The sequence below is a fragment of the Anopheles gambiae genome, chromosome X (assembly GCF_943734735.2).
Source record: "Anopheles gambiae chromosome X, idAnoGambNW_F1_1, whole genome shotgun sequence".
NCBI classification, from domain to species: domain Eukaryota; kingdom Metazoa; phylum Arthropoda; class Insecta; order Diptera; family Culicidae; genus Anopheles; species Anopheles gambiae.
In genome coordinates, this window is record NC_064600.1 from 13,491,448 (window position 1) to 13,516,839 (window position 25,392).

Consider the following 25,392-nt stretch of genomic DNA (forward strand, 5'->3'; position numbering starts at 1 on the left):
TTTAATTAGTCCCCAAAAACTATCCATGTCCCGAAACTGTAACAATAGAATGTACATATCTAACAGAACGCATGGTAGAAAACCCAACAGCAAATGAAATACATTAAATGATACACATAAACATTCATCCATCTCCATCAATTACAAAAAAAAAAGTTCAGCATTGAAATGGAACACAGTATGGCAAAATATTAATTCTAGTCAACTCAGCTCATAACAAAGAACCTTGAACTACAGGCGTCCCCTCGAGTTACGACGATTCGCAGATACGACGATTCGCAGATACGACGATTCGCAGATACGACGATTTTGATTTTGACAGTTAAAAGTTGTCATTGAGAAGAAATGCATGTATATTTCTTTAATTTCTGTGCTGTAAACCGTTACACACACATTTCCAAAGATTCCACAACTACCCGATCTTAAATATCTATATCGTGTAAACGGCTTTTGGAGGAAAATTAATACATTATCCAACATAGGGGCCCTTCACGATTCTAGTCAATTTTTTGTAAGGAGTTTGACAGTTGGAGGCTGAAATCATACAAACACTCCACACAAAATCACACACAAAACTAGCCTGCAATTTTCAGTCTATAATATTCTAGCCTTAAAGCTAGAATTAGATTCGAGTACCTCCTCGAAAAATGGCAAAACAAGGTGGTGTTTACACTTATCCCAAGGTGCATTAAAGAGATCAGGTGATAGAATCCAGAATCACAGCAATGGGTGAAAACTTTTGTTCAAACAAGCATTCTTGAGGTTTGACGAATACTCAAAACACTCTTAAAATCTTCACTCCTAAACAGAAGCGATAAAAATCAGCCTTCTAAATCCATACACCTTGGGATAAGCCCACCTGTATATTATACCCACTTAGATAGCTGCTCGAAAACTGCTATACAATGCAAACAGCTGACAGGCTGAAATTTCAGCCTCCGAACTTAAAACGGAAAGGGCCCTATTATTTTAAATAAAATACACGATATCATAGATTGGGCTCCACAATTTCGGTTATAAACTTTATGTTCACAGATATTTGTCATACGACTATTTCGACTTACACCTTGCTTTGGGACAATTTTTCGATCCCAAACACAGTCGTATCTCGGGGGACACCTGTATTTACTAATAAACGAGAAAATCAGTACCAAAGAACAAAAATTCAAACATAATTACAAATTGGTTATCAATCCTAATTACTTTTAATATGGAATTACAAAAGCAATGGAAAACAAATTTAAAAACTGCAAAAACATTGAAGCTTATTAGAAAATGTGGTTAGAAATAATTGAATCGTACGATATAAACCTTGCTGCATTCATTGATGTTATCAAACCAGAACTGAATGACATAAATAATAAAAATGGCACTAAATCCATAAACTACATTGAATTGCAAGAAAATAATGAAGTTAAAAAAGTATGAAGATTTTTTTGAATATTATAAACAGTTGAATATTAGGGAACAGTTGAAAAGCAAACTTACGATCTACTAATTTATATTATTTTACATAAAAAAGGAGTACAAAACCTGTTCCAAAATGTTATCCCATAGCGTGGTTACTTCTTATTTGGCGTAATAGTCGTCTAGATCTGCCATAGCTACTCATTAGCCTATAAGTTGATTGGTTTACTCATAGAACTGGACAAACAGTCTTGAGTATAAGGCACTCGATCCATTCAAGGTTTCAGCCCATGAGAGGCATGTTTCAGTTTTAATCATTGAATCATTCAAGAATCAATGGAATAATTTTAGTTCGAGCTTTGCTAGTACGTTTGAGCCATTCCTGTACGCTGCATGTAAAAAAAGGAAAATTGATGAACCTCGATTTTCCTATTTTTTGTGATGAGAAACTCCAGTCAGAGTAAACAAAACCTCTGATCTAGCAATCTTTAAAATGTATCGATTTAGATAAGTTACTCGCATAGGATGTTAAAGAATAGTTTCATCTCGATTGTACAAAAAATTGATCCAAATGTTATGAAACATTATATTACACACGGGTGTCAACACGGTGGGCGGAACAATTTTTTTTTTTTTGGTTTGGAATTCTTTAGATATTGAGATACTTGACGTATGAAAATTCATACGCTGGGGATATAGATTATCAAATACGGAAATCATTTAAAAATCACGTTTTTCTGGTTATTTTCTCACCAAAAATCAATTCATAAATTATTTTCATAATTGTGATAGTGAAAAAGCACTGCGACTTCAAACAAATATATTTTGTGCATCGGTTGCAATATGCCTATATTCGTTAAGTTTTGGTAGGATTCGTAGTTATCAATTTTATTCCTTCAGACTTAACTTCCGATGATTTCGATTTAATTTTCCACCGACACAAAATATACGTAGTCGTCTTCGTAAAAAAATGTACAGCTTCAACGGAATATCATGAAACGAGTTTATCTCACTGAGGTTAAAAGATACTGTAGCAGCCCACAGCGTATAAAATGTCATGCGCAAAGTAAACAGATATTATTAAGCGATTTTACTATTTTCTTTAGTATTTGTGCTAGATATCATTTTTACACTTGACATGTAATATTTTGCCTAAAATTTAAGCAATAATGAAGCCTTTAAGATAGAAAAAAATCAAACGCAACGAAAACAACAACAAGATGGCTAATTGAGTGACTCTGACACAAAAAGCACTCTTCAATTATCAGCTTGTAAAATACACTAAACTGTTTAGTTTCATTGGATATAGCTTTCCAGGGTTAATGATGCATTTGAATTTTTATTGCCTTTATTTCTGCAGTCATTTATTGCATTAATTTTATTTTGCAGTGCACCATAATTTTTTTTAAACGAATTTGGCATGTTAAGTATCTTCTTCTTCTTGACGTACAGCTGTTTTTCCGTTTTAACCGCAACATTGTGGCAGTAGTTACCGGAACGTTAAGTTCATAGGCTTATACAACAACAAGTCTTGTACAACCCAGTATACAACTATACAAGTCTTGTACAACCCAGAAAAGAGCCTAATTAACAATAGAATCTATAAAAAAAGATGTTAAAAATTACTTTTTATACGCCTGAGGAGTAGTTATAGTGCGATGCATAACTGTACATACAGACGTAAATACAAACGTTTATTTTTATTTATAGAAAAATCAATGAATCATCAAAGAGAGTGATGCACCGCACATTCCACAAAGCCACATTTCTAGATTCAAAACATATATTGTTTGACGCTGCACAGTCTTAGGATCTTTTTATTAGAAACACACTTTTTATTTGGCTTATATTTTGTAGTATTTATGTATTATTATCTGAAAGATGTTCCTGTGCATTTTAATTTATATTCGAATTAGCAAGAGAATAACAACATTGCCACTTGCGAGGAAATAAATATAATATACATGAAGTATAGCAGTCAAACTAGAATAGATTTGTTGAAATGCTCTCAGTTTACTTTGATTGAAATATTAACAAGACTTGTCTTCTTTTATTCCATACCAGCTCAAAGTGAAGCCATAAAAAAAAATAAAACCGCTAACATGATTTTACCGATTTATTAATCCTGGACAGTTACAAATCTCTCCCGGCGAAACACCCATCGTCATCGACATACAGAGACAAACTTTTGGAACAGCGTGGTCGATAAACCTACCAGTATTTTTCTTTTTTTTTTTTTTGCTTACCCGCAGCTCCCAAACTTTCCCCTTACGTGTTAGCTCGTTTTTTTTTTAAGTTAGTTTTGGCACCACCTGAACGGCAGTGCACAATCTGCATTCTAAAATGGTGACCAAGCCCACGCTGACAACACTGACAGGCCACTTAACGGTCGTCGTTGTCGCCGCCGTCGTCGTCAGTCCGGTGGAAATTAGAGCCCGGAGGAGCCAAACTCAGCAAAACCCACAACGCACCGGCCCGGTTGTACCGGCTGGCAAAGGGTTAGAGTAGGTTGGGGAAGGAGGTTGGTATGGGTGGTAACAAAAAAAAACAAAGGGTCCGCACACGACAGGGCCGTAGTTAAGTCCCGCAAATAAAAGCGAGTCGGTTATCGCGGACCATTTTATCTTCCTGGGGGAGCAGCGGTAGGACCACTTTTTGGATCCGTCACGTCGGGCAATATGACACGGGGCATTGTTTGCATGCGTTTGCATGCTGGAAACCACAGCCGCCCAGCTCGGCAAACTCTCGCACCGGGGGAACATACGCACTCTGACTCACGGTAGCGCATCTCGAATTGCAACCAGGTAGGATGGTAGGATGCACCAAACAGGATACTCCACAAAAACTAATGCAACACACAGGCTAATGCGAAGCGGGAAAACGCTTTCATACCACCAAGAGAGTGTCCAGATGCATTTTACCAGCTTTTCTACAGGTAGAGCCCGTTCCGGCCCGGCCACAGGGGTTGGATCATTGTCAATCGTGCGATCTGGTGCCAACCGAAAGGGGATGGTCCCCAGTTTATGGCGCGGGTTGAAGTTTGAAATTCCACACCGACGGATGACGCACCGACAAGACTTTCGAGGTCCCGGCTCACTTTATCATGCCTCGTCTGGACCAAGCGGGACAAATTGACGTCGGACATCGTTCATACGGGGGTTTGATGTTTGTGTGCCCCGGGACTGCGATTTCTAATTCCATACCTTCACACATGTCATTACCGTTTGGACATTGGATGCCAAGAAACTTCATCTCCACGAAGCCTACGTAACAATTATGCAATAGTTTTGGTGGAGAACACAATGTGTCAACAATATGGACCCATGAACAATTGTCTTCAAATTGAGGGAATAAAAAATAAAAAAAAAATCCTGTTCGAAGGACCAATTGGAGCTGCGAGAAACTTCTGCAATGCACGTGCACTAAACGCCAAAAATCTGCCACTCTCTTTGTCTCTTCTCTCGAAAGGAAGCATAATCCTCTTTTTGCAAAAAAAACATAACACTTCAATACTTTCAGCCGCAATAATTAACAAAAAAAACAATCAGTTGATAATGGCAAAAAGAAAAGCAGCGTCTCGCTTTCCACTCCGAGATTGATGAAATCTAGCAAATCCAATTAAAATTCGACTCCGACTTCTATCGAACTGGCCAGACAAAAAGGAGGGGGAGGGGGGGGCGGCAACGTCATCGCAACCCTCGTAAAAAGAGGGTGAACATTTCCAGCTTTGAACTGAACGTAACTAGAACCAGCTCCATTTCTGGATAATTCTGATTTTTAGGGTGAATTAAATTTTTGTTCAATTTTTGCACTGTTGATTAGTGCAATTCGCGCTTGGTTCTTTGGTTCAACCGCTAAAAGGAGGAGAACAGGGCAATCCAGGCAGCTTGTCAAAGATATTATTTATAACGTATTTGTACAATTTTATGAAAAACACGACTTGTGTCACGCAAAAAGTTAACTCTCTTCAGGATTTCCTTCCCCTTGAGTGTCCTTACCCTTGTCCGAGTTCAACCCCGTACCTGCTGCTAGTAGGCAAACTTTTTTCTTCCAAGGCACGTGTCGCCCTTCCCATCCCTCTTGTCTGGGCGCACGCATTAGCTCATTCAAACCGGAGGAAAACCCATCAATCAGGATCCCTACGCTTCTTGCTTCCCCCTAGAGTCCAGAGTGGACTTAGGAAGGGGAAGGATAATTCAAACAACACGCACACACACACACACACATGAACTCGAGGAGCTGTGAGTGGGTGACGGTTCCTTTGCAACTCTACCGTATCTTGCATAACAGCGCCAAAGGCATGGGACGAACACACGGAACGGCGTGGATAATTGAACGTAATTCAAAAATTAAACCGCCGTAAAAATGGCCACTACCGAACGCTGAAGGGACACCTCTGGATCTCCCCGTACCGGCAGCGGTGCAAAACCAGCCCAGGAGCAAAGCAGTCCCCTTTCTCTCCTTTGGGAATATAAATTGCATTTTAGGCGGGAGGAAATCGACCCAAAAATTGTTCGCTACCGAAATGACCCACACCAAGCGGGAAGCGCTGGAGTTTTAATTGAATTTTAATACACCATGGATGATGGATCGGTGTGTTTGTGTGTCCGTTGGCGAGTGGACCATGTCCTTTTCGGGGTTTTTTCTTTTGTTTTTTTTTTGCTTCCTTGCTGTCAACCTTTGCGGTAGTGTTGAGAGTTGTTTCGGAGAGTTTCAATCTCACTAAAGTGTTTTCCCGACTCTTCCCAACCATCCCCCGACTCTTCAAGCACACCTTTAAATGGACCCGAAATGTCAATGCTTCCGGGATGTTTTTTGTTGCCTTCCTCTTTCCTTTCCGCTTCATGGTAGAAAGATTTGCAAGCCGGCACAGGACAGGAACGGAGCGGCAAATGCCTGAGAATGCAAGTTACCTGAAGCACTATTTGAGAAGATCACCACTTCCGAACATAGGATCGTCTTATTTCCTCTAAAATATCAATTATACTTTCTTACATTTTACATCAGATCCTACTCTACTCTTAAGCAATACGGCCTTTTCGGACCGTTCCTCCTGAATAAAAAAAATACATCAGATCCTTCTTGAACTCAAGCAATAAACTCATCCAGTAAAGTATTCAAGTAGATAATTAAAGGCACCGACAGAAATATGACGATGGAAACTTACATATAACTGCTGACTGTTGGCAACTATCTTGCGGCTGGGTTACGTACGCTCCCGTGTACGTTCTAGTTTTAGCACGATCTCTTCAACAACCCAAGAATCCTGCACGGATTCCAACCTAAACACGTGCTGTGCAGGATCACTTCCTAGAGTAGACGCTTCGTATCACCACACACACACACACCACTACCACTCACGTTATACACTTTCTGTTATAGCTGTTGATGGATGAAAAAGAGGGAAATGAATTGTTTCATTCTAACGAATATCACAACCAACACGTGGAATACGGTTTACGAACAAACTTTCTGTACAGGATGATCGTTACTTGACATCCACTGCTGATGCGGAGTTTAAGCCTGAACTAAGCTGTAGGGCTAATATCGCTACAAGAAGCAGAAATTAGGAAGTTCCAAAGCTTCTCCATTGCAGTGCGTTTAGACAAACCGCCAGAAAGCAGCTAATTCGATGAAATTCGATGAAAAGTCCATGGACAACAAAAATCACATTTCCTCCAATATCATCCCACCAGACTGGATGACAATTGGGACTGTGCACACACTAATGTTGATCCCTTTTTGTTCAGGCCCAGTGGCGCCAAATTTTAACGTCAGAAGGCACTGTTAGAAGATTCGTAGATTCGTAGGTTGATTGACGTTAGAGCGTTTGATGATCATGTTTTTCGCCTCGCAATCAGTTTGATGGTAGAAGCTGCTGTCCGGCGTGCCAAAGCTTTCGCAACACGTTGGAAATTCGCATTCCCACTCGTTCTCGTTTTGTTTTGCTTTTGCTGAGGGAATTCACGGAAATTCACACACCGCAACTGCAACTGCTACCACCAGGCAACACACGCTAGCACACTTACACTAATCGCGCACCACACGACAATAACTTCTTCGCTCAAAATTCCGGCTACTTCTGGGGCTATTCAAACGGGGCAGGCACGTCCGGTTCGCGCGACAATCGGCACAGAACTTGCGCTGGCTGCGTCGGCAAACGGGCCCGGTACTCCGGTCCACGGCACACTGGCACACACTGTGCCTTCTTCTTTCCCTTCAAACTGTGCTTGATAAGCACTGCTCTCTTTCGCTCTCGCTTGACACTAACGGAGCTAACCAAGCAGCAGCTTGGGCGCGAGTGTCAGGCGAGATGTATCTGGAATTTCCCCGCCAGCGTAGCGCAATGGACTGGCGTGTTCGGTCGCACCAAGGCACACCGATGCGGTGGCACGTGCTCAGTCCGCGCTCGTTCGTGCTCGCTCGCACGCACCACCGACAGCGCAAGCCCGTCCGCCCTCCAGATTCTGACCAGAGCGAGTCGAACGATGCTGCCTCGTCTCGCTCTATCCCAGCGCAGCGCACGGCAATCGAGGGCGCTGGCGCTTTTGTTGGTGTAGTTTTTTTTCTCGTATTGTCCTTTCGTTCCGTTTGTGTGTGTGTGTGGTGTTTTGCTTTTTTTAATTGCAAAGTGCATATTATTGGCGTTATAAATTCCCTGGAATTAGCTGGAATTAGCTTCTATGGTGACGTTCGCTTTCGGATTTCACTTTTGGAGATTGTGCAGAATGTAATAAAGCGATGGATCAGCAGAACTGATGATCGCAAAATTAATCGATTGATGTGTTATTTCCAGATATTCACGATGTAATTCGCGATATTTTATGTTGTGAAAGATCACGAAAGGTTTTGATTACGGAGTGAGCATCTAAACTCTATGGAGCTACAGTAACTTCGCGGTGGTCTAGGCGCTGGGCGATAATCGTGTTGACATCTTAGCCGAATCAAATAATTGAGATTGACATTTTTTGGAATCAGCCCAAGACATAGTTACATGATGTCTAGCGGAGCCAAAAGAAGAAAAGAGATCTCATCTACGTGATCTCCTACAGTTGAAAAAGTTCCTATTCCGGACATCTTGTTCATCTTTCGAAACGACGAATCGTGGTGAGTAAGCTCAATTTCAACTATTTTTTTTTTCTTCAGTTTTTTAGATCAAAAACCATTCCAGACTCTTCTGCTTTGCTTGTCCGCTTTCCCCCTTTGCAATATCTGGTGTAAAAGCCTGGGAAAACGCGACCACTCCCGGCAAATGGCATCCAGCTACCAGCAATGACCCGGCGAACGTGCCGACAAGCTTCATTAGCAGATCAGCTGTGACATGAAACCGGCACAAACCCAGACATACTGCCATGTAGCAAATCCGCTGTGCCCCTGCTCCCGGACCACCCCGGACGCCAAAACGGACTTCTGGCGGACCCGCTTATGGAACCGCATAAAATTTAATTTCCAGGATAATCGGCCGACCGAACAGCCGCGCACTGGCAAAGGTTGCTAGCTGCGTCCTCCGGTGCACTTTTTCACACGCACGCGACCCTTCCCGAACAACAACAGCAACAACACAACAACAAAAATGCTAAAAAGGCGTGCCAACCCGGACAGCACAGCGCACCGCCGAGGCACTCTGCTGAATGCGCACGAACCGAACGCTGCTGCGCAAATGGGTGCAGTTAAAAACTGTTTAAACTTGCCTCGCCCTAGCCTCCTAGCCCGTCACTCGCTGCTCATTTGGAAGGAATTGTCCTTTTTTATTTTCTTTTTTTTTCTGAAGCTAGCTGCTGCCCTCCCTTTTTAAGAGCGCTTCAGCTCCTGCGGCGGATACGGCACAAGGGATATCAAGATCGACGGCACGCGTCAAAAATCATTCAAATCCACAACCCACAACTGCTCAGTGCGACCGTTCGCGGACCGTGCATCGCCATACAGTAGGGAAATAATTACATTAGCTTAAGGACAGTTGCGGTTGGGTGGGATCTGTACACATAACGTTTGCACCTACCTTCGGTCGCGTTTCGCGTGCGCCACGTGTCCCACTGTGTGTGTGTGTGTGTGTGTCGCTACCGACAATCTCGTTATCGGTCCCGAAAAATCCCCGAAAGTAAAAAAAAAATACACATTAAGAAGACGACGCATCGAACGGTCCTGCGGGAGTGTGCTGAAGTGGCGCGTTTATTACTGCCACACACACACACAAGGCTTGAACGAACGAAAGTGTCCTACGCAGAGGGATTGTGTCGCTCTAAAAATTGGCCGCATTGACTGGTGCTTCCGCTTTTCAATTCCACTCCCAGGCTCCCGTGACGGGAACATTTGTGTCGTTTTTTTTCTTCGTTTCGTTTTCTTGTTTCTTTGGCAAGAAAGTCCTTCGGCCGGATTCTGCCGGCGAAATGGAATCGATCTACAAACCGGCACCAGGACAATAAAACAGTTCGATGATTTATTGCCGATTCTTAGCGCGCCTGACTTTATCATCATTATTTATGTTTCTGTGTGGGGTTTCTTTTTTGGAGTTCTGTTTTTTAGATGATGCGAGTACTTCACCGCCCTCGCCGCCCAAACATCGCATAAAAAGGAGAATATTATTCGGGCGAAAGGGAGTGATTGACTTTTTTTCTACTATTCGTAACAAAGAAACCTAACGAAGGTATTGCATTGTTTGTGGCATTGCTTTGGTCCCATCTTGATTATCTCGCGTCCTGAATTGCGGAATTGCGTGGGTAATAGATGACTTGCTCTGGCGCCCACAGCGAGATTTCCACGAGCAGTAGCACCAGAAGACGTTACACCGGGTAGAGTAGACCGCAACCAATCCGGCAAGCAATTATTATCTTCCACGGTGTGCTCCTTGCTGGGTTCTCCATCAATTCTTCCAGCAGTTGGTAGCATTAACGAAAAGGTTTAAAACATATTCCAACAAAACCAAAACCAGCGGAAGCAGAGTGGCACTCCGTTGACACTGTCCCATTTTTGCAATCGACACACCTCGGCTGGTGAGTTATGAATATAGATGACGGATAATTGAATGAGACATAAATAAAATATAGTCAGCGAGGGGGGCCCAGCTACCCGACAAACCCGAAGGACGAACCCGAAGGCAACCCGGCAACACAGATGAGTTGATGGGAAAAGTGTCAAATCAAACGCTGCCATATCACGACGTGCGAGGGAAAGCAGAACCGAGAGAAAGGCGAACAAAAAAAAGTGAAGTCCTAGAAACGAAGGGGAAAAAATGAAAACAACCTTTTACTAGCAATTGAGACGGCGCCAGCGACACGGCGAAAGACACACGCCGAATATGAAAGGGGAACGGATCTGTTTTGTGTACCTAGTGAAGGGTGCTGACAGAGAATGGGAAGACCCGCGGTGTTAACCGATGATGGAGAGCCCTTGGGACGCATCGGGACTGGCTCGAGAGGCGGCAAGGGCCGGTCACTGTTTAGCGACGCCGGCACAGATCCCGAGTCCCCGTCATTGCCCCCTTTGCCTGCCCCTGCCTGCCTGCCTACCGTTGGTCAGTGTTTGATGTGCCGTAAATGAGGCCACTCGTCTAGATTCACCCCGGGCCGCGGGGTCCGTGGTTTCGCGTTTGGATTAATTGATTTTTTATTCAAATGAATGTGACACACCGGACCTTCCCCGTCAATTGCAAAGGGAAGGAGGGAAGGTTGGCTTTGGTTGACATTTGCCCTGCCATTTACCCTACCCAACCCTCCGACGGGCTAGTGACACGTGACGCAGTGTGATCTCAGAAGTTTTAACGACCATGAATGAATCACGGGTATTATTAACGTTTTACAAAGATTTCTATTTATTTTTTTTTGTAAAACGCGGATGTTTTGTGAGTTGGAAAATGTTACTTGAAGCAAAACAGTGCCAAAATTATGAATGTAAGATTTTGCACACCTTTTCAACATTTTTGGACAACTATTAGGGATCGGTATAGGGTAAGGACAACCAGCCAACATATTGCTGTGATTTAATATCGCTACAGACGTGAGTTGCTACGAACAAGCTTAGAAATAAACGCTTTGTTTTCCATTACGATGAGTTTAAGGTATCAGTCTCTATATTATACACAAGCTAAAAAACCACTCACACTAACTGTAAGCGGCATAGATTGCGCGAAACTTTATGAATCTTTTCAAGACAGTTTTGTGCATTTTCAAGCGAGCATCATTAAAATTACGAATGAAATCATGAATCTGAATCTTGGAAGAGTTATGGATTTAAAAAAAAGTGAATGAATCATTCACATGATGTCCAACTTGGTTTTCAAAAACTATTCGGAGAGTGTTGGATATCAAGATTCATGAGCCAACGTTAACTATATGGCTATCTGATCAAGTTGGCACCCTTTTCAGATTCCTGAGTTTAGGTTCTTTGCAATAGTCGTATAGTTGTATATGCAAAAAAGCACATGTCCTAACCGTGAGAATGTCCCAAACTGTGCTTCTCTCACCGTGACGATACACTGAGCCGATCTTCCGACACGTTCCGTTTGTAAATGTTGGGTATGAAGAAGGATAGCACTCCGCACCCGACCAGCAGCAGACCGGAGATCCAGAACGTAAGCTCACAGTGCGTGTCGAGCAGAAAGCCGACCAGATTCGAGCCAACGATGCTACCGAGCCGTCCGAACATCAGCGAGATGCAAACTGCCATCGCTCTGTGTTGCAAAGAGAAAGCAAAAACGTATCATCAACCCGTATTCCTCGAGCCAACCAACTGCCCCGAACTAGCTAGCTTACCGTAAATTCGTTGGGTACAGGTCAATGGTGCAAGCGTTCACCACACTGATGCAGAAGCCGCACGTGAGCAGGATGAGATAGAACCAGATGGCCAGCAGGGGCAGATCGATGAACACGATCAGCACGCCGCAGGTGCCGCAGAGCGCGAAAATAAACACCAGAATCGGCAGCCGGCCAACCGCATTGATGATGAGCCCGATGACGGCAAACCCGAGCGCATAGATCGCTTCCAGCACGAACGAATGCTCGTAGGCGGAAATGTCCAGCTTCTGGTGGCACAGGTCGGACCGTGCCGTCCCATTGCCGCCCAGGCCCGCCAGCTCCTGGATGTCGAACCTGGTGGCGTACACCGCATTGCACACGGTCGTCCGCTCGACACCCTTGCCCTGCTGCTCGGCTATCCGGTTCAGTATGTCCGGGAAGAACATGTACATCCCGCTCGAGGTGAGATAGATGCCGAACTGGAGCACACAGAGGATCGCCGTCCGCTTCAGGTACGAGCCCATGAACAGTGGTGCCGTCTGGTGCCACATCCGTTTCAGCAGGCCCATCATGCTCTTACCGCTGGCCGCCTCCTCACGCCTCACCTTGGTCTGCTGCGCTTCCGTTTCCTGGAGTACGCCGGTCAGCGCGAGCGGCGGAACCTTCCTACCGGCGTTCCACCGGTACATGCTGCGTAGTACGGCTATCGTTTCCTGCTCCCGTCCGCGGGACAGCAGATACTTCGGACTCTCGGGCAGTCCGAGCAGTACCAGGGCGGCCACAAAGCTGGGCAGTGCGCAAACGACCAGAAACAATCGCCAGGGCCGGTAGACGATGCCGAGCAGCGGGATGGCAAGCTCCCACTCCTGGTTAATGATGGACCAGGCGATCAGCGGCAGCAGGATCGAGCCGAGACCGAACACAAACGACGCCCCCATTATCGCACGGGAGCAGTTGCGCTTGCCATGAAATTCGCCCAGGTACGCGTAGATAGTGGCGGATGGGCCGGAAATGCTGTGTGCGAGACAAAGTGTAACCGGTGTAAATAGGGCTGCAAATAGGGTAAATAGGGCTATCCGTAAAAGCTATACACAAACAGTAGTGTATGCTTACTGCTAAAAATGCGCACTTATCTGCATGCATGTATGGCACTCATTTGAAAACAACAAATCTTAATGGGGCTAGGGTAGGGTAGCATTTGGAGAGCCCGCCCAGCACGTGCGCAGCTTGCTGCAGGCAGATAAGGTCGTCTACAGTCATGCTACTTACAAAAATCCCGTCAAGAACCGCATCACGGTGATCAACCAGAAGTTGGTGGTAAGGCTAGAGAGAGCCGATGAGGCAAAGGCAAGAAACAGCGTTGGCAAAATGATTGCCCGCCGACCACGTGTATCCGCCAGAAAGCCCCAAAGATGCGAGCTGCAAATGATGCCCGCGAACGAGATGGCACTCAGCACGCCCTTCTCCCTGGTGGTCAGCAGCAGGTCGCACTCGGCCACTGGCAGCACGTAACTGATGCCAAGCGTTTCGAGCAGCACGGCAGCCAAGATGATCCCGGAAATGGCGATCAGACACAGATTGTACAGCCCAAACTCTGAAGAAAAGGTTCAACATTAGATTGGCTCAGTGCGATGCTAGGGTATCTCTCAACGCTCGTTGAAGTCTTACTAGTCATTAGGAATGCCTCCTCCAGCTTTACGGGACGTGCCTGGGCAGAGGGCAGTGTCTTCGATTCTAAACAATAAAGATATTCACAATTGTAAACATATCGCACACTCTAACATGTCTAGCCTTGCGTACCTGTCGGTTTAGTGTCCATTATATCGCCTCTAGAATGTGATAGATGACGCTATTGTCCAATGAATGTATGTCGACTTTTTTGCGAGCCAAATAACACTGACTTGATTTTGTTGAAGTCACCTCTTTATATCCGAGATGTCCACGCCGTCGCCCGTGCTCGGGTTCAATAAAAAAGCGAACAGTTGTTGTAAATCTTCACCTAGTTCCTTCTCCATCAGCTGTGCATGGATAAAGCGTCGTAGATTACACCGGTGAGCGAACGCCACACCAGCTGAGTAAGATACCAACTACAAGATTGTCTGCCCAGTTGACTTAACAACAACTACGGTGTTACGGATATACCTTTTGCACGAAGTACGAAGGGAACAGACTTCCAGCTACGACCACGATGGTCTAATCCCAACTATTCCCTGTCGGGCAGGCAGACTCATGGTTCATCCTCCTATCATGATCGCATAGATTGTGTGTGGTGTAGCTGTGTGCGTATGGCGATATGGGATACCGAGAATGGTACAAGCTCCACAATGCCGTTGCTAGTAGACCACTGTATATACAAGAGCCTAGGCATAGTGTCGGGAGATTCTCGCTAGCAAACGAAGCCAATAAAGAACACGTGCAGACTGAGGGGCGCCTTGGTGTCATGTATTGAGTGATGGTGGTGCTCCAAACAAATTCTGAAAAATGTACTACCATCTTTACAGCTTCTGCTGATTGTATCAAGTTAACACTTTGTACACGCTTGACGACAAAGATATGTATTTTGTGAGAAGATGTTAACCAGGCGCACAATTCCAAGGGGTCCCGTGGTACAGTCATGAAAACGCACGACTTAACTACAAGCCCATCGTGGGTTCAAGTCTAGAATCTGTCCGTCCCTCCGTAGCGACAGTTGAATATCTGTCTATGTGGCGCTTCTTCATTACTTCTCTCATGATTCAAAAATTACTGAAGATATTTTCAGATAGTACAAAAGCCTTAAAGACTAAACAATTATCGACACAAACATACATGTAGTAACTATCAATAAGCTTTACGAACAAGTAATGCCATGTCCGGCAAATTGATAACTGATTTCTTAAGAAAAAGCTCCTTGACAACCGTTGTACAGGAGGTCTCCGAGATACACGGTTAATGGGGACCGAAAACGACCGCAAAATACCGCGTTTCTCGAATTTCCGCGTAAGTCGAATCTCGCGATTTTCAGCTAAAATATCACTAATTCTCGTGTAATGTTGCAAGTAGGGGGCGGTTTTAGTCACTATATGAATTATCTGATATGATTCTGACTGAATATAACAGTTTTAAACCTTTTGAAATAGTTTTTAACATTCGATCAAAACGGAAATTATTTGGCAATTTACAATTGATGTGTCAAATCAGTACAATTTGTTCAAAGAATTGTCAAATTTAGAAAACCGCGTATCTCCGAATCCGCGTATAAGAGGTACCGTGTATCTCGGGGACTGCCTGTACCCGTAAAAACAACAGTGTGTTCTTGTGACTTATTTAATCTTGTTACTTGTAAAAACTAGAATCAAATTTTGTTAAATATTCGCTTCTGTTTTAAAATTTCCATCTCATTCTCGTAGATTAATGATTTACCATAAATCAAATTAATTTATTTAGCTTTATCTTCCCAAACACAACAATTCTCACCATTAAACATAACAAATTTACGAAAAACATTCCATATTTTTCTAACTATGCAAAATAGGGGTACGTAAAATAGTGATATGGTTCATACAGTCGTCGTATTGTCTTCTTATACCATTTTTCATTAAAATAGGTTGCAATAGCGCAGAGGTCTCCAAACTTTTCAGTTCGCGGGCCGCATTACTTCACATATCATTGAGTTAAGGGCCATTTTTTCGTTGCCTGTAGTTATTGTGAACGTTTAAATTTCGTCTTTATAAGAAAACACGACCATAATATACAAAACTTATATAGCTTTCTATTAATGAAGCATTGTCTACGTCTCTGAAAAGCAACAATTTCATTTTCTTCAAAAATAGTCACAAAAATTAGCTATTTATTTAGATCTTTACTAAGCTGCCACAGGCCGCATAATAGGCTCTCGAGGGCCGCATGCGGCCCGCGGGCCGTAGTTTGGCGACCCGTGCAATAGCGCATCATAATATTTGCAGTCGCCGCCCTTTTATTGACCTTTAATTGACTTGCGTCGTGTGTGAAACCTGTTGCGCTTATTTTTTGTTTGGATTTGGAAAGCGTTGGTCATACATTCAACATACAACAGACTTTTATTTCAGGTAATCATTTTTTCAATGCCAGCATCAATCAATCGATTCAATGAAATGTATACCTCAACTGACCGAAAGTAAATATATTCGCAACATTCCCCTAGTGTTCACGAATATTTGTAGTAAATTGACCTCTGCGTAATTTTTCCTTGAGTCCTCTGCAAAACCTGCTAGGCCACTTTCAATTTGAATATTTTTGAAAGCGTTGATCATACATTCCAAAGAGTGTTGGCTATCGTTTCTATAAATCAAATCTCGAACATTAGCGTCAATCAATAGATTGAATGAAATGTGTAGCTAATCGGAGTGACAATAAATATATGGCTGTAGTCAACCCAGGCCTGGAAGGTCAATCACATAGGTAGTATACGTATGTGAATCCATACTAGAAAGAAAGGGAAGAAGTACGACTGACGTTCTATATCGAATCGAAAAGAACGCTGAGAAAATCAGGTTCTCATTGAACCTTTATACTTAGTTTGAGTTGTGTGATTGCTAATGAGACGCATGAGGCGAGGTATGATTTAGTACGTTCGTCTGATATGAACCAATGAGTACCTGGTGGGAGGGTAAGCTTAATTACTTGTACTTTTATTTGGCTTAGTTGAGGGTTACATAATAGAATGTTTCAAGTGAACTGCGCCAGCGTTCGGGCAATTTCAATTGATCACACCAACCTGATACATCAAACAATTCCGATCGTTCTCATTGATCCGAGCATTCGATTCCTTCTTTCCTTTTTCGATCGTTCTGACAATGCCAGTTACCGGGTATTTGCTAATGTCCACTTTATGCAGTGACGGGGTTCAAGTATATCCACTTCATTGCTTACACGCTGGACCTTTTCCAATTCAGGGCGAATCATTCACCTCAAATACTCGCTAATACACTCGCCGAACCGGAATCCAACGAGCGGCATGTGCCAATAATATTGAAAAAACCATCGAAAACCTCATATTTACTACTAAGTTCCACCCGTTTTAAAAGTGATTCTAGAGACGATTCTAATATCTCAACTCGTTTCGTTCGTTCCGACTATAGATGGGTTCTCCGGATCGCACCCACGGTTCCGTTTCTGTTCTGGCTAGGTTGATTCCGATTCCATCTCCAGAGACATGGAATCGTTCAGAACCATTCGGAATCGTATGAAGTTGACTGGAATCGTCCGGAATCGTAGTCACACTTCTGTCAAATATGCCCTCCACAAAATGTTTGAAGCATTGGTGGAACCTCTTTGTATACCGGTAACAAAAGGGTGTTTGTCCTTTTGACGGTGTTCAAGTGTTTTGAGGTGTTCGGTAGGGCATTCGGCAGTAAACTCCAGTTCTCAAGATTCTGAAATGCAAAACTTATCATTATTTTAAACATTTTTTCCGTTGTTTTCGTTGTTCGTTTTATGGACAAGAAAAAGAAAAGCATCATATTCTAAAATTATACGAACTAAGGCACAGTACAGTTATACAAAAAGAACCATTGAAGTCAAGAAGTAGTAGTACCTACTAGTGATGTGCTCTCTGGAGCGCACCCACGACTCCGATCCGATTCCGACCGACTCCGACCAACTCCTAACGACTCCGGACGACTCCGACTCCGAATGACTCCGGACGACTACGGGCGACTCCGGACTAGTGGTGGGAGCTCGGAATCGGACCTACCCGATTCCGATTCCGTGTTCGGAATCAATTCCGGAGCCGATTCCGATTCCGGAGTCGATTCCGGAGCCGATTCCGGAGTCAATTTCGGAATCGATTCCGGAGCCGATTCCGGAGCCGATTCGGGAGCCGATTCCGGATCCGATTCCGGAGCTGATTCCGGAGCCGATTCCAGAGGCGATTCCGGAGTTGGCTTCGGAGCCGAGCGGACTCCGGAGCGAAATCAGTTCGGGAATCTCCATGAGAATGGATCTTTTACAAGTAAATTTGGATTTTTGCGGTTATCAATACGTAGTATGATTGGACCCAAACGCCTATTTTTATGGCGATGCCGAAACTGACTCCGTTTGGTAACCGATTCTAATTTATGAGCCATTTTCGACTCGAGAGCCGACTTCGATTCCGGAACCGATTCCGGAGTCGATTCCGGAACCAAATCCGATTCCGGAGCCGATTCCGGAATCAATTCTGGAGCCGATTCCGGAGGCGATTCCGATTCCGGAAGCGATTCTGATTCCGGAGCCGATTCCGATTCCGAAGCCGATTCCGATTCCGGAGCCGATTCCGATTCCGGAGCCGATTCCGATTCCGGAGCCGATTCCGGAATCAATTCTGGAGCCGATTCCGGAATCAATTCTGGAGCCGATTCCGATTCCGGAGTCGATTCCGATTCCGGAGGCGATTCCGGAATCGATTCCGGAAATTGATACCGGACCTACTATCCGGAATCGATTCCAGAAAACTGCGGAGCTAGCCGGAATCGATTCCGACAAAAAACTACATTTTTCCCATCACTACTCCGGACGACTCCGGGCGTCTCTGAATGACTCTGGGCGACTCCGAACGACTCCGACATATGTTCGATTTATCTAATTGTGATTTACCTAACTGTGACTTATTGCTGTAGCCTTTGCAGATATGTTTGCTTTGTCCATTCAGTAATCGAACGGGCATGTTGTTAAAGTCGTACGGCTTCAGAACTACAACTATGTTCTTAATAATGGCAGTGCGTAGCTCTAGATCAAATCGCCTTTAGCCTTTAGATCAAAGCAAATCTTATTTTTGCTTAACGATCCACGCAGCCATGCTGGCCTTTGCCGGCACACTTATATTGCCGGTGTACTAAGAGGGTATACTTGCCAGAGGCGCAACGCAATGATGCATAAAGTGAAAGATATATCAAATGTGTCTTCTCACATGCACCAATATTAGCCGATTACGTTTCCAGGCAATTCCGACGATTCCAACGATTCCGGACAATTCCAGGCGATTCCGGCTGGTCAGATTTAACCTACCGTTTAGAACTGGGTCCGAAATGTGTTGGAACCGTACGGAGTACGTTCCAATTTTTCATGATATTTGCCCAGCTCTAGTTCCGACTGTTCAAATCGTACGATTCGTTCCAAACGTTCCGACCGAATCTTGTAGGTTTGAAATGTCGAACCTAATTCCGATGGTTCCGATTCCGAGCTAACCATACAGGGTTTGCCACGATTTATTGGTTGGTTCCCCTCATTTTTTGGTTGCTCCCCATATTATTTGGTATGTTCCCACGATTTATTAATTGCTTACCAGAATTGGTTGGTCTAATTGTAATGATATCTAATCGAACGATACCAATGCATTATGCATGAATAAATCGTGAGACAGGCCCAAACAATTATGGGAACCAACCAATAAACCCTGTAATGTCCGTTCTGATTGTTTCAACCGTTCCAATCATTATCTTCTACATTTCCAAACAAAATTATTCGTTCGCTTTCTTATAGAAAACAAACGGGTACAGTTCCTTTCCGTTAACATTGAAATATTTCCGTATCTTTCCTTTATAATTATGAGACATAAAATCAATGAAAAATAGGGCCTCTATATAATGCATGTCATACAAACTCATTAACAAACAGCTTTCGTCTATTTTCCGGTTTAAAGCATTTAAAAAACACGCATTTCCTGTCGCGCCAACTGCCCTCTACTGTCCGTAACGGCTTTTTGTAGGTTCGAATTTGAACGCACTGCTCGAACGGCTGTTCGAGTGGCGTCGCGCCCGAATACTGCAAATTGACAGTTGACAGCGAGCGACGCAGAAAAAAAGGAAAGAAACAGGAAAAGGAAAGAAAGATTGAACCTACAAAAAAAAGCACACAATACAGGTGTCCCCCGAGATACGACTGTATTTGGGACCGAAAAAATGGCCCAAAGCAAGGCGTAAGTCGAAAAAGTCGTATGTCGAATATCTATGAATATAAAGTTTATAACCGAAGTTGAAGAGTTTGAATTTATGATATCGTGGATATTATTTACAATAATGTTCGATAATGTAATAATTATATTCCAAAAGCCGTACACAATATAGATATTCAAGATCGGGTTGTTTTGGAATCTTTGGAAATGTGTGTACAGGCGGTCCCCGAGATACACGGTACCTCTTATACGCGGATTCGGAGATACGCGGTTTTCTAAATTTGACAGTTCTTTGAGCAAATTGTACTGATTTGACACATAAATTGTATATTGCCAAATAATTTCCATTTCGATCGAATGTTAAAAACTATTTCAAAAAAGTTTAAAACTGTTATATTCAGTCAGAATCATATCAAATAACTCATAAAGTGACTAAAACCGCCCCCTACTTGCAAAATTACACGAAAATTAGTGAAATTTTAGCTGAAAATCACGAGATTCGACTTACGCGGAAATTCGAGATACGCGGTATTTTGCGGCCGTTTTTGGTCCCCATTAACCGTGTATCTCGGGGACCGCCTGTATAACGGTTATCAGCCCAGAAATTCAAAAAAATACATCAATTTCTTGTCAATGACAACTTTTAACCGTCAAAATCAAATTCGTCGTATCTGCGAATCGTCGTAACTCGAGGGGCGGTCGTAACTCGGGGCACGCCTGTACATGGACGGGCGAACTGTCAGAGGGAATTTCTGAAAATCATTTTCTACCTCTTGTGCTTCTTCTTCCTCCTCGCAGTAAAGGGCAAATAGTGCGAGAACGCGTTTTCGCAGTGCACAGTGCACACGGTGTTCGTGCAGAGTCATCCCGAAAGCGAAGCAAAAAAAAAGGAGCAAACCCGTACGTGGGTACGTGCGTGTGTGAGGTAAAAGACGAGCGAGCGCAGGCGGCAGAGGGCATTTTACTTCCGAAAACCCTTGCCAGAACGAGCCAGAACGGGAGCCAGCTGGACGGCGACGGCGACAAGCAGAACTTTCCTTTACATTCGTGGCAACAGCCCGTCGAGCCCGTTCTTTGTGTATGTGTGTGTGTGTGTGCACGCATCGTGCCGTTGTGTCTGATTGCGTGCGTGCGCCCGCGTGTGTGTGTGGTTCTGTGGTGAAACACCAGGGGGCTTCTGGGAAGGCGTGTAAAGGCCACGGCCAAAACAGCAGCGCGTTAGCAAACAAGAAAAGTCCGGGAACAGCCACGCGCCCAACATGAAGATCACACTGAAAACACTGAAGCAGCAGACGTTCTTCGTCGAGGTGGACGTGGAGCAGGACACAGTGCGGACACTGAAGGAGAAGCTGCACGCGGAGAGCGGGCTGGCATACCCGGTCGACCGGCAGCGGCTGATCTATCTCGGCAAGATCATGGAGGACGACCATCTGCTCAGCCAGTACAAGCTGGACGACAAGAAGTTCATCGTGGTGATGAGCAAAAAGCCCCCGGCGGACGAACCGGCGCCGGAGCAGAAGGAGTCGGGCGATGGCAAGCCGGCCGACAAAGACACAGCCGCTGGCAGGGGCGAGGGCACGGGCGAACCGGCCACCAGCGCGTCCAAACCGTCCACAGGCTCCGCCGTCACCGCCACAGCCAGCAGCACCGCCACCCCATCACCAGCACCAGCAGCAGCAGCCGGTGCCCCATCAACCGCCAGCGATCAAAAGACAGCGGCCGCCGCCAGCCCGGCGGCGGACAGCAGCAACCCGACCAACCCATCAACCGATGCCGTGCCGGAGGAGATGCGTATCAACATTCAGAGGCTAACAGGTAAAACAAAACACAGGGCAGGAGGTGTGGGGAGGGGGAGAGGGGGTTCCTTTGTCTCCTCGGAGGGAAATATCTCGCATTGGCCTAGACCGGGTTTTCTGACCTTCCATCCGTCATCCGTCTTTGTGTGTGCTTGCTGATGTCATCTTTTCTCTTTGTTCACCTTTTGTTCTCGCCAGAGATGGGCTACCCGGAACAGAGCGCCCGGCTTGCGCTGGAAATTTGCGCCAACATTCCGGACCGGGCCGTCGAGTACCTGCTGTCGGAGATGGGCGGCGGCAGCGACATGTCGTTCGCGCTGACAGCCGCCGCCCAGCTGCAGCAGCAGCAGCAGCAGCAGCAGGGACAGGGTGCCGGTATCGATGGTGCGGCGGTGGCCCAGTCGGGCGACGCCAACCCGCTCGCCTTCCTGCGCGACAATCCCGTGTTCGAGGACATGCGCCGCATCCTGCGGGACGATCCGTCGATGCTGCCGTACCTGATGCGCCGGATGCAGGCGAGCAACCCGGACCTGCTGAACATCATAGCCGAGTATCAGGACGAGTTTCTGGCGCTGATCAACGAGGGCAGCAATGCGGGCGGCCAGCCGGCCGGCCAGCCGATGTCGCGCGAGCTGGAGAGCATTGCGGCGGCGATGGTCAACAGCCTGACGCCGTCGGACATGGACGCGATCGAGCGGCTGAAGGCGCTCGGCTACCCGGAGCACCTCGTCATCCAGGCGTACATTGCGTGCGAGCGGGACGAGTACGATGCGGCCATGTTTCTGGTGACGCAAACGCTCGACGAGGAGGAGTAGGGCGGACGGGCGGCTTGAGATAGACGGGCAGCCCGGCAGCATGGACACACACACACACACACGCACACGAACGAACAGCTCCCGTTTACGCGAGAGAAGAGAATGACGGGAGACGGGGTGGGGCCATCGTTCAACGGTTTTTTTTTAAATTCCACGTGATGCACGGAAAAATATATTTTGGATTTTGTAATTATTCACCAAGAAGGGCGTACCCGGATATGTGTGTGGGCGTATGTGTGTGTGTTTTTGTGCCCATGTATGCGGGGGGCGCGTGTGTGTGTGTTGACGATGTTTCAAATTTTTGCAACCCTTTGTGTATCATCACTTACATTTTTAATTCATTTATTTGTAACCCCATCCGGGCAGGCAGGAAAACAGATTCAAATGGAAACAAAAAACAAAAACTAGCGCAGCGCCCCCTCTGTTTAATGACTGAGACGACAGACGTCTTGCGATTGGGAAAATCGTCCCCTCCTCTCCCTCCTTTTCTCAGCAGCTAAGAAAAACACAGCTTTTGCGAAGAAAGGGAGAGAGCGCGGGAGAAGAAAAAACACAACGATGGGCAAAACGGGGCCGATTAGAGGTTTATCTAAGACCATCTGGACCCATGGAAAAACGAAGCGATTAAACGATGTTAGCGCGAAACGGATGGGCACCAAACATTACGGTTCTTTCTTTTTGTTTTTTTTTTCCCCCTTCTCGTTGGTTTGTACCACAAATATTCCCAACAACAACAAAATACACAATCTAAAAAACCAAATTTCTCTCTCTCTCTCTCCTTATAACGGCAACAACAACAAAAAAACAAACCAAGAAATTGCACTACTTACGCATTTTGCCCCAATTTCCCCGGGAGTTTATGTTTAAAATAAAAGCTCTGAATTCTGGTTCGTCCAAGAAGCAACTCGTTTTCGTACGCTTTTGTCGCTTATTTATTTATTTACTCCATTAATTGCATCTGGCTTCCGCAGCCCTCATACAATGCTTAAGCCTAGACCATCCGGAAGAGCATCCAAAATCACGCGAAATGTTTGAACACTTGGGTAAACTAAAGGACAGTTCGACAGTAATATAGCAATCATTGAACAGTTGAGTTATACTAAGCAACGGATCGTTAGCACAGACGAGAGCGGTGGTCAATGGCTAAAATTTGTGAGGGTCTTAAACTCTGTTCCGTAAAAATTTTACGAGGACAACTAGTAAGGAGCATGAATGAGTCCAGTCAACAATTTAAACACGAATAACCCACGATTCACCAAAGTATCAAGCCCTAACAGTCAACAGCGCGAGCTGTACGATGGAAGCTCAGATCGATGTCTCCAAGGCAGCCTACAAATGGCAACTCTAGTACATTTGTTTCAATAATTGTTTCTATCCTATCGATTGTAGTAATGTGAATCGGGGTCCAAGCAACAGACGCTTACTCAATGATCGGACGGACTAAACAACAATACAACGCTTTTAGACACAAAGGATCATGAAGCCTACGGCTAGATCTAAGTATAAAGCCTATGGTGCTGTTTGCTCTGGTAATAATAGCGTCAAAATGTTGATCTAGGCTTACATTACAGTCCAATAGAATACCTTAATCCACTCAGAACGAGGAAGTGTGACGACAATAAGTTTGTAATTGTGTTTTAAAGAGTGCTTACTGCGAGAGAAGGATATAACAGTACTGTCGTTGGCAGATAACATATTCGCAAAACAACAAAATTGGAACAGGGAGACAGAGTACTGCACTATTTAAACAGTCACTACTATTTCTAATCGCAGAGTACATTTTTAAATTGTCAGCATATAATAACGTTGAAGATTTCGGTATTGCCAAAACTACGTAGTTGACAAAGATGTTAAACAGTAACGGAGCTAGTACGCTTCCTTGAGGGACACCTGCAACATTGGAATAATCTTGCAAGATGCTATCTCCTATCCTGACGATCAAGGTACGATGGCAGGTACAATTTCAAAAAGCTTGCTGTCTGCGCAAAGCATACAGCAAGAAAATACCCCGAACGAAGTGACTTGTTGTACAAATAAGTAAGAGGTGGAGCCAGGGATCGGATGCACTTAGTTAGCTACAACAATACCTGGTATGCTGTCCGGACCACACGCCGTAGACGGCTTCAGTCCCGAGGCAGCTAGAAGAACATCTTCAAGTAGGACGGCAGAGGAACGTCGACGCAGTCTGCCGAAGTCGCGCGTATTTAAATGTTTCCCGCTGAACTGCTGACCAGTGACCGGTCGGTGACACTGCCGCTGCGACACTGTCTACTGTGTGCTGCCCAGATTGGTAAGAGATCTTCGACAGTTTCAGCAAAAACTCGTATCGAATGCAATTTTTTTTTTCATCTCTTGTATTTTTTTAGGTCGTCAACACGGAACGCGCCCCGGGGAAGCTGTCGCTGTTCCGCGTCTGCCGGAAGTAATCAGCTTTTGGGGCGTAAGTATAGCTGAGCAGGGCCACGATCAACGTCTTGCGCTGAATTGAGCGTGTCGCAACGCGTAAAGCGCGGCAACGGCCACGCATTGACCATTCGCTGCGCATTCGTGTTTTGCGTGTCCACCAAAGGTGTGTGTTTGGGGATCGGATTTTTCCGTTTCTCGCAAACAGCAGCCGGTGTCTTTCTTCCACTCACACACACACACACACACGTCGTATTTGGGATGAATGGGTGGAATGAGGAAGCGAAAATAAATACTGCTCGATCATGTTCTTCCGGCGCGCGGCCGCAAAAGAAGAGCCGAAGTGCGCT

The 25,392-nt window shown here is 45.0% G+C and overlaps 3 protein-coding genes across 4 annotated transcripts in view; 1 reads left to right on the forward strand and 2 right to left on the reverse strand.

The window, feature by feature from the left end:
- The window catches only part of LOC1272320 (uncharacterized), a 28,893-nt gene extending 21,226 nt beyond the window's left edge, over positions 1-7,667 (reverse strand). The window contains exons 1-2 of one of the 2 annotated variants that reach the window (XM_061650373.1): positions 7,390-7,667; positions 6,575-6,789 (exon numbers count right to left, since the gene is read on the reverse strand). The gene's annotated coding sequence lies outside the window, so the exon portion shown is untranslated. The remainder of the gene's footprint in view (positions 1-6,574; positions 6,790-7,389) is intronic. The other variant, XM_061650371.1, reaches the window with a different exon arrangement.
- A 3,567-nt stretch (positions 7,668-11,234) lies between these two features.
- On the reverse strand, positions 11,235-14,341 carry LOC1272321 (synaptic vesicle glycoprotein 2B). Its single transcript, XM_311267.5, has 5 exons — positions 13,938-14,341; positions 13,806-13,871; positions 13,407-13,731; positions 12,156-13,151; positions 11,235-12,073 (listed from the first exon to the last, which is right to left on the reverse strand). Exons 1-5 carry the CDS (start codon positions 13,954-13,956, stop codon positions 11,863-11,865), a joined length of 1,617 nt encoding a protein of 538 aa, XP_311267.5. The 5' UTR covers positions 13,957-14,341; the 3' UTR covers positions 11,235-11,862.
- Positions 14,342-20,682: 6,341 nt separating this feature from the next.
- On the forward strand, positions 20,683-23,543 carry LOC1272322 (UV excision repair protein RAD23 homolog B). The gene is made up of 2 exons (XM_311268.6): positions 20,683-21,843; positions 22,023-23,543. The coding sequence occupies exons 1-2, from the start codon at positions 21,288-21,290 to the stop codon at positions 22,637-22,639; spliced, it is 1,173 nt and encodes a 390-aa protein (XP_311268.6). The 5' UTR covers positions 20,683-21,287; the 3' UTR covers positions 22,640-23,543.
- The last annotated feature ends 1,849 nt before the right edge of the window (positions 23,544-25,392 follow it).